Source organism: Rhodnius prolixus, unplaced genomic scaffold, assembly GCF_049639745.1.
Source record: "Rhodnius prolixus isolate KJV_2025 unplaced genomic scaffold, Rpr scaffold_8, whole genome shotgun sequence".
Classification (NCBI taxonomy): domain Eukaryota; kingdom Metazoa; phylum Arthropoda; class Insecta; order Hemiptera; family Reduviidae; genus Rhodnius; species Rhodnius prolixus.
This window is the reverse complement of record NW_027411593.1, coordinates 31,525,352-31,538,365: the sequence shown is the minus strand read 5'-3', so window position 1 is coordinate 31,538,365 and position 13,014 is coordinate 31,525,352. Positions and strand designations below refer to the sequence as shown.

Genomic DNA, 13,014 nt, shown 5'->3' with positions numbered 1-13,014 from the left:
TTGAATACTTACCATTAGTATTAGCCAAATTCAGATTAGAGGCGTAAAAATCAGTTCTTTCCTATGTTCTTACTCGTCTACAGAAGACCGCAAGATCAAGAACAACTTACACGCAACAAACAGAAAGTGTAGAAGGCACTGCAAAGACAAAACTATAGCAACTTAGATGGTTTAAATTGTATTGTCTTTAAAAATTGGACATAACAAAATAGAATACAAAAATCGGAATTTGTAAATGCCCCTTTAAACTTAAATAGTATTTACATGCACACATTAAATACCTTACTGATAAATAATATACAGAGTATTTACATGATAAATGAATAATAAATGGAATACATTTAAAAGCATTTTATGTACATTTTTTGTTTGTTTTTTGCCTTTTTTGTTTTGTTTCCTGTTTAGCTCTTCTCAGACATTTCGTTACCCAGCAGTGACAACTGAAAAAAAGAAACTCTATTGTAATTAAGTACTTAAAGTTAGGAGCAATGAAAAAAAATATGCTTAAAATGTATATTACTACAATATGAACCTTAAAGGGTACGGTAATATAATATGCATATATACTTATATTACTTTAGTTCGGTTTATTCCTATAATAGCGTGAATTTAAAAAAAAATCATGAAAGCAAAAAGAACATTTCTAAAAGTAAACCTGTCGACAATCTATCTCAATAAATAACAATATGGTGAAAAACATAATCTATTTGTTAATTTTTAAAAATTGTTTTGTTAAAGTAATAAAAATAAATGTATTATCTAAAAAGTTGTTATGAAATGTTCTCATTCAATTATGATTCGACACTTTCACTCACAGCACAGTGATCTGCACCAGATAGGACTCGAATCTGGGACCTTCGCGTTTATGTACAAATAAATAATATAAGAAGGAAACATTTTAAGCTTACATAAGGCCACAACCACAAGTAAAAAACGTTAATAAACATTTATCTACGCTATTTTCAGATAAAATAAGAAATAAATAATAACTCCGTTTCTTACACAATAAATAAATAAAAACTTTAAATCTCTACATAAAATCAAATGGCAAACTTTTTCATGACTTATTTATATTTACCTGTTCAAGAAATTGTTTCGAATTATGTAAAGTGGATGAACCGTAAACTACTCTTCTACTCCCTGGGCCAGAAGTTGCTCCTGATTTGCTCTATATTATAAAATGTAATTTTATTAGGAAAATGAAAAAATATAAGTAAATGAATGCACGTAATTATTAATTTTTAAAATTAAATATCTTCTTGCTAATAGATTAGTTTCCACTAAAATCAATTAAATTAACATGATAAAAGTTAACAAATTTTTACTTGAAAATCCTTATAAAATACCTTTGCATAATCCACCAAATTTTGGTATTCAATATAATTGCCTCCACCAACAATAAATACTATGGCTTCGTTTGCAACTGTCTTACTTCTAGTAGGTTCAATTGCCCTTAACTGTTTTGGATCAAAATATCTGTAGTCATCACAACCGCGACATTCCATAAGCTGATCTACTATACGTGTCACAGGTAAATTCTTAAAAATTATAAAAATGTTTTAGAAACAAATTTTTTATACGAATTAAGCAAGTATTAATGGCTTAATTTTACTTACATGTCGCTTAACAACTAAATTTTTAACGCCTTCCATAACAAAGGAAGATCCTTTGGAAACCAATTTAGAAAACATGCTGACAGTTTTTGTACCACCACCAGAATACTGACTAGGTGCCGACGCCATTTTGGCATAAGATCTAACACACAAAAAATAAGATACATACTAGCAACAGAAAGAATTTTGAAAAGCTGAAATTTTAAACGCAACAAATTATGAAAATACATCAAACTATATAGGAGACATAACAAGTTGTTATGTCTTGTTATTAACAACCATTTTTTGATTGATGATCGCTTTAAATGGCTGATAAAGTAACAAACGTAAAGATGAATAACTTTGAGTTCATTCAGTTAAATTTGAGTTCATTATTAAGTTTAGATAAGGAAATTTAGTTAATTCAGCACAAAACATTTCTCAAAACAATAAAATATATAAAGGTACACTTGGAGAAGAGGATTTAAACAATAGTCGAAAATTTTGTTTTTTCTTGATGGTTCTTGAGTTAAATGGGATCTACATAAATGTGATATTTTAAACTACTAGACTTACAAAAACACCATTCTTTAAATTCACTACAAGAACTGGCACTAAAAATTAATTCAAAAGCCTCATGACATTGTATTTCTATCAATAACAAAAAAAAACTTATAACATCAGTTTCGAGTTTATATAAAATGTATTTTAAAAACTGGCAGCCGGCTTTTCAAAAGAAATAATTTTGCCCAAATGAATGTTTTCCTTAATGTTTTGTTAATACCTTATAAAGAGAAAGAGATGTATACAAAATACATAGAGATACACAAAAATTACTACTATATTTCTAACAGGGAATAAAAACTAATTTACTAAACATTTCAAAAATTCGAAAGAGACAAACAATACATACTTCCATCTTTTAATGTAATTGAATGCTTGTAAATCACAACCAGCTCCTTCCAAAGCCAAAGCATATCTATCAAGTTCTACCTAATAAAATACAATAGCTTGCATTAAAACATTTATAGCAGTATGAAATTAGATAGCAAAATAGGATAAGTAGCCTTTCTCAACGTATACCGACTCCTTTAAGATGAAACAACAATATCAGAGGTTGGTAGGAAAACGTTTTGATATGTATAATTATCAGTTTTTCTGGATGAAATATCAACTCAATTCCTTGTTGTTGATACTCAGGAAAAAAAATTTTCACCTTTACAAGTTTGGATTTTTTTTTTCTTAACTTTTACATTTTTCCTATTCTTCAAAACCATTACGACGAAGTAGTTTCGGATGATTTTTTTAAACGAGTTAAACTTGGACAAAGCGCTGCTAAGAGGCTCGAAAAATGAATGCTAAGTTCACCAATAATGTTATTGTAAGGTTTGTATAGAATATCCTAAATTTCGGCCTGAAGATTTGGACATTCTAGATAACGCACGTAGCAATCCATCTACGGTAATCGAATATGTATTAAGGATTATTGAGGTAGATGACCCATTTCAGTTGTTCAGAGGATCGCTAAAAAATTGGAAGTTACCGTACTGACGTCATGGATGGTTTAAAGTACATTGGGGGGGGGGGGGGAGAAAAGTGGGTATCTCATGATTTGATTGAACAACAAAAATGGTTACTTTTGGAAGTTTGTTCTATATTGCGAAAAAGATTAATTATTTGACTGAGTCGAGACCTGTGATGAAAAGTGGATCCTGCATCAAAATAGGAAATATAATGGAACAGAATAGTTTTACATCTACGGTAAATTTTTGAAAACTTGAAACCTCAAAGCACAAAGAGGTTGCCAAGATATGGACCGCTCTCATAACAACTCAATTACTCAATCCCAAGGCTTATAGCTCGAATTTACAGCGAATTTATCTTAGGAAAAAACAAACTTTTGATTTTACCTCAGGAACAGAATCTGTACAAATATAGTAAATTAAAATCAACCGCATTTTATCTTCCGGGGTACCAGTTTCTGCATCTGAAAGTATTTCCATTAACGGTTTGTCTAATGTACCACCAGCCAAAATTTTTTCTTCATATTCAAATAGAGTATCTAGTCTTCTGAGTTTAATTGCATTCAAAATGCCTAAAATAAAATTTAAATAAACTGTAAGCAAAACAAATTTTGTATGTATGTATATAAATTTAAATAATTTTGTTTAAGATTACTACCTGTTGCTATAGTTGTATGCATATCAATAAGACGTTTCTTTTCCATTAACTGCGGAAGTGAATTAACGGCAGAAGTTAATTTAGCTGTATTGTCAGTCATCAGTGAGAATGCAGCATCACTTTCATTATCTATTCCCTAAAATTCAAAAATATATCTAAATAAAGTTAACAAAGAATAGTGAACTTTCTTTGCCGCAACTTTGCAATATTAAGTAAGGCAAAATATTCTTATATATTATAAAATTAAAATTAAAATTTTTTATAAAAATAAATAATAAATTACAAAAAAAAAAATGCTGATAACCTAGAAAACTTCTGTAAGAGGAAAATGAATAATCTGCAAAGGTAGGAGGCACTGGCTACTTCCTTCAAGACTATATCTATACGAACGATGGAATGTGCCTCCTAGGACTTCCTCCGTATTTGACTTTGACTGTATTTGGACTTCCTCCCGATGAATCAATGAGTTTGCGCGGTGCTTAACTTGATTCGATCTTAGATGAGTTTAATTTAAGTCACTTGCAAGGAAATCGCGATATCAACTGCATTCCCTACCAGGAATGTTCCAGTGGGATGGCATCTCCATTTGCAAAATGCTATCATAGAAAATATTCCAAAGTTCAGCTCATGACGGTGCCTTGGCTACCTCTTACGTGGTACCTCTGATCTAGGTGATTAACTTTTTTAACCGAAAGATAGCTTTGTTTAAAAGGAAGAAGTAATTCAGTACTTGGATCGCTGTGGCAAAAGCGGTCAACATATCGCTCGATCTCGCAAAATTAAATGCGTTATTAACAACAATGAATCTTGCGTAGTGTCGCTAATTGTGATTGTATTTATAACGGATTCAATAAAATTGACTAAGTTACTAGGGACTTAAGAATTAGAAGTTAACCACATTTTGGGATTAACTAATTTAATGACTATTTAGAATATCTTACACACTTAATATACCTTTTGCGAGCGTCAACAGTTAAAAAAAACGGATATGAATTTGGGCATAATAAGTTTTGGTAATAATAATAATTTTTGCAATAATCTTTGATGAAATTTCATCACCTCTATTATTCTTGCAATAACAAAAAACGTTTCTTACCATGGACGCCTTTAATCTTTTAACATCGTCCTCTGAAGCTCTGTATTCTTCTAATTCTTCTTGAATTGCTTCAGCAACGGTAGGAAATGGACTGCAATAATAAATAAAAATATTCTCTTTGCCAAATAAATAACTTATAAAGAAATTAAGAGAAACGTCCAACTTGCATCCCTTTTTTTTAAAAAAAAAAAAAAGAAAAAAGATCTCTCTATTAAAAACTCATAATTCTAGAATAAAAATAAATTAATAACAACCTTCCTTTGTGCATTGCCCAGAACCGATCAGAGTGATCAAGATCGCAGGCTCGGTTTTTGGAACGTAATTTACCGCTAGGTGATTTACTTGCGGCTGTCTCTTCCACAATTACTCTGTTCAGCGACAGATCTAAAACATCATGGGCTAATGCTTGATAAGTCCAAGTATGGTGTAAAGGAGTGGCCATATCAACATTACGATCCAACACAATAAGTAGAGGTCGCTGAAAACTAACAACAATTTAAGATAGTACCTTTAAGCTCTACCTAGAATTCCAAACTCAACTGAACATAATAATTGAAAATTAAGAAGTGATTTACCTAAAATTTCCAGCTTGAGCTGAATCCATAAGAAAGAGACTGTTTCTAGTATCTCTTAGGTTTTCTCTTAATTTTTTATCCAATTTTTCTGCTACCATTTCGGCAGCATTTCCTCTTGGACATCTTATTATTGGGACAGTACCTAAGCAATGAACAATATTTTCTTTTACAATGAATCCATTGCTACTTCACTGTCAAAGAGTTATTTAAAATTTGAAGAATAAAATACAACAAACAGATGTAAATAAAACAAAAAATAGATTTATAAATCTTACCAAGAGTTGCGAAAACGGAAAATAAACTATCAACAATTGAATCCATGATTCCCTCCATTTCTGTGTCTTTTATTTTTCCTCGATTTATAGCTAAAACAGAATTATAATAGTCAGAGTTATAACAAGTGAGATCTCTTTAAATAAAAATTGGCTTAATCATTAAATTTGTTTCATTACAATCAGTTTATTAAATTTATAAAACTTATTTCAATAGATGGCTACCGTAATAAGAAATGGCATCACTGTTCTGGTGACGAAGAATAAATAAATCATCTTCCAGCGAAATAAAATTTAAATACTGGTCAAATACCTAGAACAAAAAAAGAGCAAAATTAAAAGAAACAAAAAGATACATTAAAATTTATAACGGAAATTGTCTTAATGTAATTCATCTTTTGGCAAACCAATTATTTGAAATTAAATGGAAATTGAAAACTCGAGGTGCCACGCCAAAAGTTAAGAAGGTGGGAAGTCAGTAAAGTTAAAAAATTGTTTGAGGACAATTACAAAAATAATTGCCTGTAAATTTCAATTAATGGTTATAAAGATTACTTCTAAACTATCACTTCTCATCGCATTTAATGGTAATTACCAGTCAGTAAGCTTCGATACGCAATCAGTATGGAAAATTAAGTATTTTTATCTTCTCTTATTCTATTTTAGTAAAAGAAGTTATGAGATTTCCAATTTTAAGTGTACACAGGAAATATCCGTTTTGAGATACCCTACGGCGGAAAAAGTTGTTTTTGCAAAATGGTCTCATCTCTCTAAATGTTCGAAGTTTAAAGCAGATTTTTGTAAGCCAGAACTTCAAATAGTAATAGGAGAAAGTTGTGTGAGTGATCACATCAAGTAGACAGCATAATCTAATTTCTAAAATACACACTTGTTGCTTCTAGTTAAAATAAGCTCACTTTGTCTTTTAAAAAATGAATTAAAAGGAAACTGCGAATTGAAGGGTAACTGAAAAACTGAAGATCGAGACAGAAAGATAGGCGACAAGATAAACCATTTGGAACAGATATAATAGCCGATGATACTGTTAGAATAGGGAATAAATACAACAGACTCAAAGTGACTGTTCAGAAGGCCGCGACGATAACATTAACATCGGGAAAGTATAAATGGAGCGATAAAAAGAAGAATATCTAAAATAGGAAGGAATATTTTCTCTTAAATTAACAGTACAGTGGATTAAGATCTTAGAGGGATTACCGATAAAAGAAGACCTGAACACCTAGAGATCGGCCAAGTTGTATCGCTATAAGATGTTGAGGCAGTTGGCTGAAGAGAGACGTCTGATATTAGAGAAGTATGGCATGTACAACAAGATGATTGGGATAATTTGCTAAAGGAGGCCTAGTGTCAACAAAGGCTGAAGAGTAATTTGTTTCTTCCAACCTTTACAATATATATATCCTTATAATTATTAAACTGTAATTTGTATATTTATTAAAACTGAACACAAACTTTTTAACCTTACATGCTGCATTAACTTTCAAAAACAAATACTTCAACTTACCTTATGGATATTGGCCACACAATTAGCTTGCAATGCAGCTGTAGCAAGATCTTCTAATCTTTGTCTAGACAATGGTGATATAAAATTTAAATGATATACGTCATAAATATTCTTCTGTAAATCTTGTCCAATACGTACTAAGTTTTCATCGGATGGCATACAAAAATAAACTGCTGGAACATCGGGTATAGGATCTCGGGCTGAATGTAACTGTCTATGCAGAACAATAATAAAAAAATATTTTTATAATTAGATGTCACAATCAAGTGAATCTATCACTAAAAAAGTCTTTTTCATTATGCTAGCAAAGCGAAGTTCACATAAAAATACTAAAATCCTAGAACAATACCGAGAATGAACCACACAAAAATACAGAACCAAATAATTAAGTGCTACAATAAAAACGGTTTTGTTCATTTGTTCATTAAACATTATTTAAAATCCATGGCCTAGACTAGGAATCGAACCGTGCCATAATATGAACATCTTAGCTCTACGGGTTCGCCTCTAACTGCTCGGCTATCGTTTATAGTAGAGTACGTTTGCCAGTTGCCCCCGTCCGCCACACCAAATTAGGTAGCTGAACGTAAAATTCTTTTGAAAATATAGTCATTACTATAAATTATCTTAAGACTCGCAAAAGCGGAAGAATGCAAATAACTTTTCATGATAATTATGGAAATTATACTGCTTATAAGTGTCTCAGAGTCGAGCAACATTAACTTTTGTTAAAGAAATAACAGAATATGCCAAATGTTCAACTTTATTGTAAATAAATTGTATACTTACACATGTAGTGTTATACCCATTTCACGAAGTTCCTTGACAGATATCAATGGAGAAATAATATCTTGACCATAACGATCGTAAATCAAAACTTTCCAAACGGGCTCCGGTGCAATTACTTTGGATTCTGGCTGATTAAGATTCAGCATCTGTTTCAATGCACCTAGAATAACAATATACACATTTCTTGTAACCACTAAAGAAAACAGCATCTTGGTATCAATACGTAAATTTATTTGGTAATGTGAATGAATTGACAAAACATTTCTCTATTTCGTGATTGAGAAACTACTAATAAATATTAAAATGCATAAAATGTATTAATACTATATAAGCTATTCTCAGCAATAATAGGAGAGAATTTTAAATTTAATATAAAAAAAAGATTATACTTGTTATATCAGTAGTTTAATCTTATAACCAACATTTTTGTAGATGTCACTAACTGTAATTCTTGCTGGTTTCATAGTAACTTGTGTGTTGGTTACTTTTATTTATTTTAACATTTTGCATAGAAACTGATATACACGATAGAATAATTGATTTTTATTTATTATCTTACCTATTTGTTTTTCTCTTAAAGTTGCCATAATTAAGTTCCACAGTTCACTTAATTTGCGGTTGACGTGTACCGTTCCTTAAGTTGTATGCTGTACAAGTGTACAGTATAACCTGTAGTATAACCACAAGGTGACTGACTACGAAGTCATGTAATCTTATGACGTAGCTTGTACGACCATCAGCAATCAGCAGTTAAGTGATCGGCAATGGTGTGTTCAATATGCGAATTGAAGTTGACGTTTAGAAGAGGTAATAAGGGTTTTTAGTGCTAACTGTAAAATGATACTATGAGAATGTTTAGAAGGAAAGCAAAGTGATGAAAAACTATTAGAATCTTGAAGGATTAGAAGTTGACTTGCAAATGTCAGTAGGTATTTCTTTTTATATTCTTACTAAAAAAAAGTGGTCTCCTATCTCAGCTGCAGTAATCTTATGACAGGAAACAAGGTTCATCAGAATTTTATCTATAAATTGTATTTGCTTTATTATCATTATTTCTTTCTTTTTGAGGAGATAATTTTCAGGAGCGCCGAGAAATAACCAAAAAAAACTGTCTAATTAACAGAGCCAGCTTATTATACTTGAGATGTTGTGTGGTAGTCCAAATGTCCTAAGTTCCACTGTCAGTGTTTCCCAATAATATTGCAAAGATTATCAGTTAGAGTAGATATCAGGAAAGGAAAACACTTGAAAGTGATATTTGACGTGGAGTTTTCTTGTAACATTTAACTTAGTTGTATTTTTGTTTTTGTTTGGTGCGATTTGCGATAGTAAAGAGCACCAAATTAACTCTAATTAACAAGCATATGTATCGCCGATTCTAACCAGCAAGGTGAACTTAACATTTGCATCATTATTAATTACAGTTTCAACTCAAGAATCAAAAGTTGATTTAATATAAGTATATTGAGGATTTACGGAGACTGGAGAACAGTTTGAAACTTTTTCTGCTGGCTTCAGTCTGGAATAAGACAGTATGCTGCCACATAATGTGCACTTTCTTACTACTTTTTAGTAAAAATCTGAAAAGATGAAAATTTCCATTGCTAATACAGAATAATTAAAGTAAAAGAAAGTCTTTTTGTGGGTGAACTGCCAAAACTTGTAATTTCCTCATGGTAAGGAAAGTATTGTTTTTAATAAAAAAATAAAAATTAAATTGAGAATATTGTGTACTGCTCTCTGAAATCTGTCTCTTTCAAAACACCCATCTAAAATGCCATTTCTATATTTCTAATTTTGCTTGTTTATAAGTAAAGTCAAATCTGAGTATCCACACCAGATAATTTTGAAAGATAACATTAAGATTTTGTTTTTTATCTACAGATGAGAATGAAATTGCTAAGAATTTACATACTAAATCTGCACTAATCTACTGTATACAAATTAGAAATGGCTTTTGTCAGAGCAGGACCTGCTGAAATTTTACGATCTTCTCAGAGAGACGATACTATACTTAATAAAATTGAACAGTTGTTGGAAAACGTGCTTCTCAAATACGGAGGTAATCTGCTTCTTCTCTTTTCGTACGTTTAGCTGTCATGAACATGTTGGATAAGAAAATAAGACCATGATAGACGTCGTCCGTTCTTTTTGTTTTAATGTTATTTCACATATTAATTTATCAAAAATTTTATAAAAATAAAATTAGTTTGGCATCTAAAAGACTCCTTTCTTTGAAAAAAAAACAACTAATAATTATGAAGCATGGTTGATTTATTGGGTAGGCTGAAGCCGTGAAGATTTAAGTTTTTATAAAGTAAACTTTTCCTAAAGGTCACCTCAGATTTCTTGTAGTAATATAAGAGATCCTATTTAAGAGAAGTTTTAGCGAGGCGTTTAATTGCTCATTTTATATATAAAAGAACTTAGAAAAAGTTTTAAACTCCTAAAATTTCGTTTTTAATTAAACAAATAGTACAGTAATTAAATTAGAACTAATTAAACAAATAGTACAGTAATTAAATTAGAACTAATTAAACAAATAGTACAGTAATTAAATTAGAACTAATTTTTCCCCATCTGTCTGAAACCACTGCGGCAAGAGAGCAACGTTGCGCTTGTTCATCACCAAATTTTCTGGCGCATCACAAAATATTATTAGTAAAATTTTTAAGGGAATGAACTGTTTACTGTATTTATTGCTCCTTATATTTTTTGTTTAAGCATTTAAAAATATTACCTGAATCAGGATCTGTGGTTTTACCGAGTTTGTAACGGGAGTCTACATTCAAAAATATTGCTCTAATTACCCTGCTCTGATACCTAGATTATATTTTGTTTTCTCTATTCTAGGTCCTAGAATGTCAATAAAACATAAAAAAAGTAAGCAATTTATTGCTCATTTATTATACTATAGTAATACTACCTTGAGTAACCTGCAAACGTTGGGAGAGGAATATACAGGCATTTTGCAAGTTGATGATTCATTAAGACGGAATTCGTCACTTACAGTATGAAATAATTTACTTATGAATTTGTGATTTCTAATTTTTCCTAAAAATTAATTGTAATGGAAGGAATTAGTTCAGTGGTAGGTGTAAAGTTAGTGTATTCCCACGCGGAGATCCAGAGTTCTAATCTAGCTGCTGGCTCTTTGATTTTCTCTTCCTAGTAGCTTCTTACACTTCATAGAATAGTGTTGTCTGTAACGAGAGAAACGATCTGAAGATCGTCTGTGCCCTAAAAAAAGCAAAACAGTTTGGAGCATGTTATTAAACCTATAACTGTTAGTACCACTTAAGTACTTTTAATTAATTTTTCACTTTTTACTTTCTCATCTAAAAGATCATGTTAGTAATTTTCGATTTCGAGATTTTTCCAGAGGACCCTCAGAGTTCAAAAAAGTTTAGAGAAAAAAGTATATGTTTCTTTTTCGATAGAGTTTTATTGACCTAAATACTCATTACCTTGTCAAAAAAAAGTTTAATTTGATTGAAAAAACTTTTCGTTCCTCTGATCATAGTTGCTATGATCTGGTGATCGCGATTTACTGGCTTCTAACAAGTTTAATGTGACCTATATACTCGTAGATGAATTAGGGTTTTACTTTTGTTAGACTCCTATTTCAGCGATTTTTTTTCATTTTGTTTGATCGATATCGGCCTAACGAATTTAATTACCTAATGATTATAATTTTAATTGGAACAATATATTTTCAGTAAAATATTTATTTCAGCAACGCTTTACAATGGTAATTCTGGAATGTTTTGGAGCAACTATCGCCACTTCATTTCTGTCATTACTAGAGCAATTGGTAAATGAAAATAATGACTTAGTCCCTGATGCAAAAATAAAATTGCTTAATGTTTTATGTATATTAAAAAAAATTATCCCATTCATTAACCATCTGCATAAAGCCTATTTCTATTGTCATTGGAGCACTTATCATCTATCTAAAAGGATCACCGGTATTCATTATGTAAGTATTAAGAACGCTTAAGTAAGCTTCATTCAGAAGAAATACTTATAAAGATCTAAAATATATGTACTCAATGGTTGTTAAAAATAAAATATATTAATAATACAAATGTTACAAAGTTTACAAAAATTGTAATGCTTGAAACAGCTCTCTGCTAGAACCAACCGCTTATATTTGCGTGCAACTTTGAAACTGCAGCGATAATTAGTTGGTGTTAATTTCTATTTCTCGATTTTAACCCACCATTCAACAACCAAGTAAAGAAAATTAGTAAGAAAAAACACAATTTATACTTGAGAGAAAGAATGAGTTTTATACTAATATGCAAATAAATTAATGTAGAAAACAGTTGATAAATAATAATAAATTAATTTTTTTCAGGTGTTGGTTCGATCCTGGTTAAAAAATCGTGATTCGCACTACGGATTTAAATTCCTAGGTATTATCACTTTTTTAAATTTACTCATACTTGCAGTGCAGTCAAGTAAAGACTTTATTACTTTTGGTCGAAATGTTCCTATTGGTGGACAATCTTTACTAGAAAGCAAAGCCGAATATAAACAAATAGCTAGAAAAACATGCAGTATGTGCCTTAATAATATTAACAGTCCGAGCTGTACTCCTTGTGGTCATATTTTTTGTTGGAAATGTATATTAGAATGGTTGAATAATGAAAATAAATGTCCACTTTGTAGAGAAATCATTTCTCCCGCAAGAGTGGTCCAGCTCATGAACTATTGTTAAATTATTGGAAACTGTTTTATGCTTTTAAATGTTACCAGTATATTTTCAAGCTAAATTGTAAAGATTTATTGGTAGACAATTATGTTGCTAACTCAATTATTTTGTTAATTTTGTTTAATTAAAGTAATTGTTTTGAAATATAATTATTTTGTTTTTCTTAGCATAGTGTAAAATAGCAATATTTATTTTTGTTATAATTTTTACAGACCAACTTCTATTTTTATAGTCAAGCTTTATTGATTAAAGTTTTTTAAAAATCAG

The 13,014-nt window shown here is 30.4% G+C and overlaps 2 protein-coding genes across 8 annotated transcripts; one reads left to right on the top strand and one right to left on the bottom strand.

The window, feature by feature from the left end:
• Positions 1-162: 162 nt before the first annotated feature.
• On the bottom strand, positions 163-8,728 carry Slh (sec1 family domain containing Slh). 3 transcript variants are annotated; one of them, XM_074122365.1, is made up of 15 exons: positions 8,590-8,728; positions 8,031-8,190; positions 7,242-7,455; positions 5,942-6,029; positions 5,720-5,809; positions 5,445-5,586; positions 5,124-5,354; positions 4,870-4,960; positions 3,774-3,909; positions 3,503-3,687; positions 2,506-2,585; positions 1,617-1,755; positions 1,347-1,538; positions 1,079-1,168; positions 163-440 (listed from the first exon to the last, which is right to left on the bottom strand). In XM_074122365.1, exons 1-15 carry the CDS (start codon positions 8,615-8,617, stop codon positions 402-404), a joined length of 1,905 nt encoding a protein of 634 aa, XP_073978466.1. In that variant the 5' UTR covers positions 8,618-8,728; the 3' UTR covers positions 163-401. The 3 variants fall into 3 exon arrangements, with proteins under 3 accessions (XP_073978466.1, XP_073978467.1, XP_073978468.1); XM_074122366.1 differs by lacking the exon at positions 8,590-8,728 and adding an exon at positions 8,420-8,550; XM_074122367.1 differs by lacking the exon at positions 8,590-8,728 and having other exon boundaries at positions 7,242-7,451; positions 8,031-8,170.
• On the top strand, positions 8,698-12,896 carry LOC141451189 (peroxisome biogenesis factor 10-like). Of its 5 annotated transcripts, none has more exons than XM_074122392.1 (6): positions 8,698-8,837; positions 9,455-9,706; positions 9,915-10,092; positions 10,884-11,041; positions 11,767-12,009; positions 12,391-12,896. In XM_074122392.1, exons 3-6 carry the CDS (start codon positions 9,981-9,983, stop codon positions 12,751-12,753), a joined length of 876 nt encoding a protein of 291 aa, XP_073978493.1. In that variant the 5' UTR covers positions 8,698-8,837; positions 9,455-9,706; positions 9,915-9,980; the 3' UTR covers positions 12,754-12,896. The 5 variants fall into 5 exon arrangements, with proteins under 5 accessions (XP_073978493.1, XP_073978494.1, XP_073978490.1 ...); XM_074122391.1 differs by having other exon boundaries at positions 8,816-8,955; XM_074122393.1 differs by lacking the exon at positions 9,455-9,706 and having other exon boundaries at positions 8,700-8,837.
• The last annotated feature ends 118 nt before the right edge of the window (positions 12,897-13,014 follow it).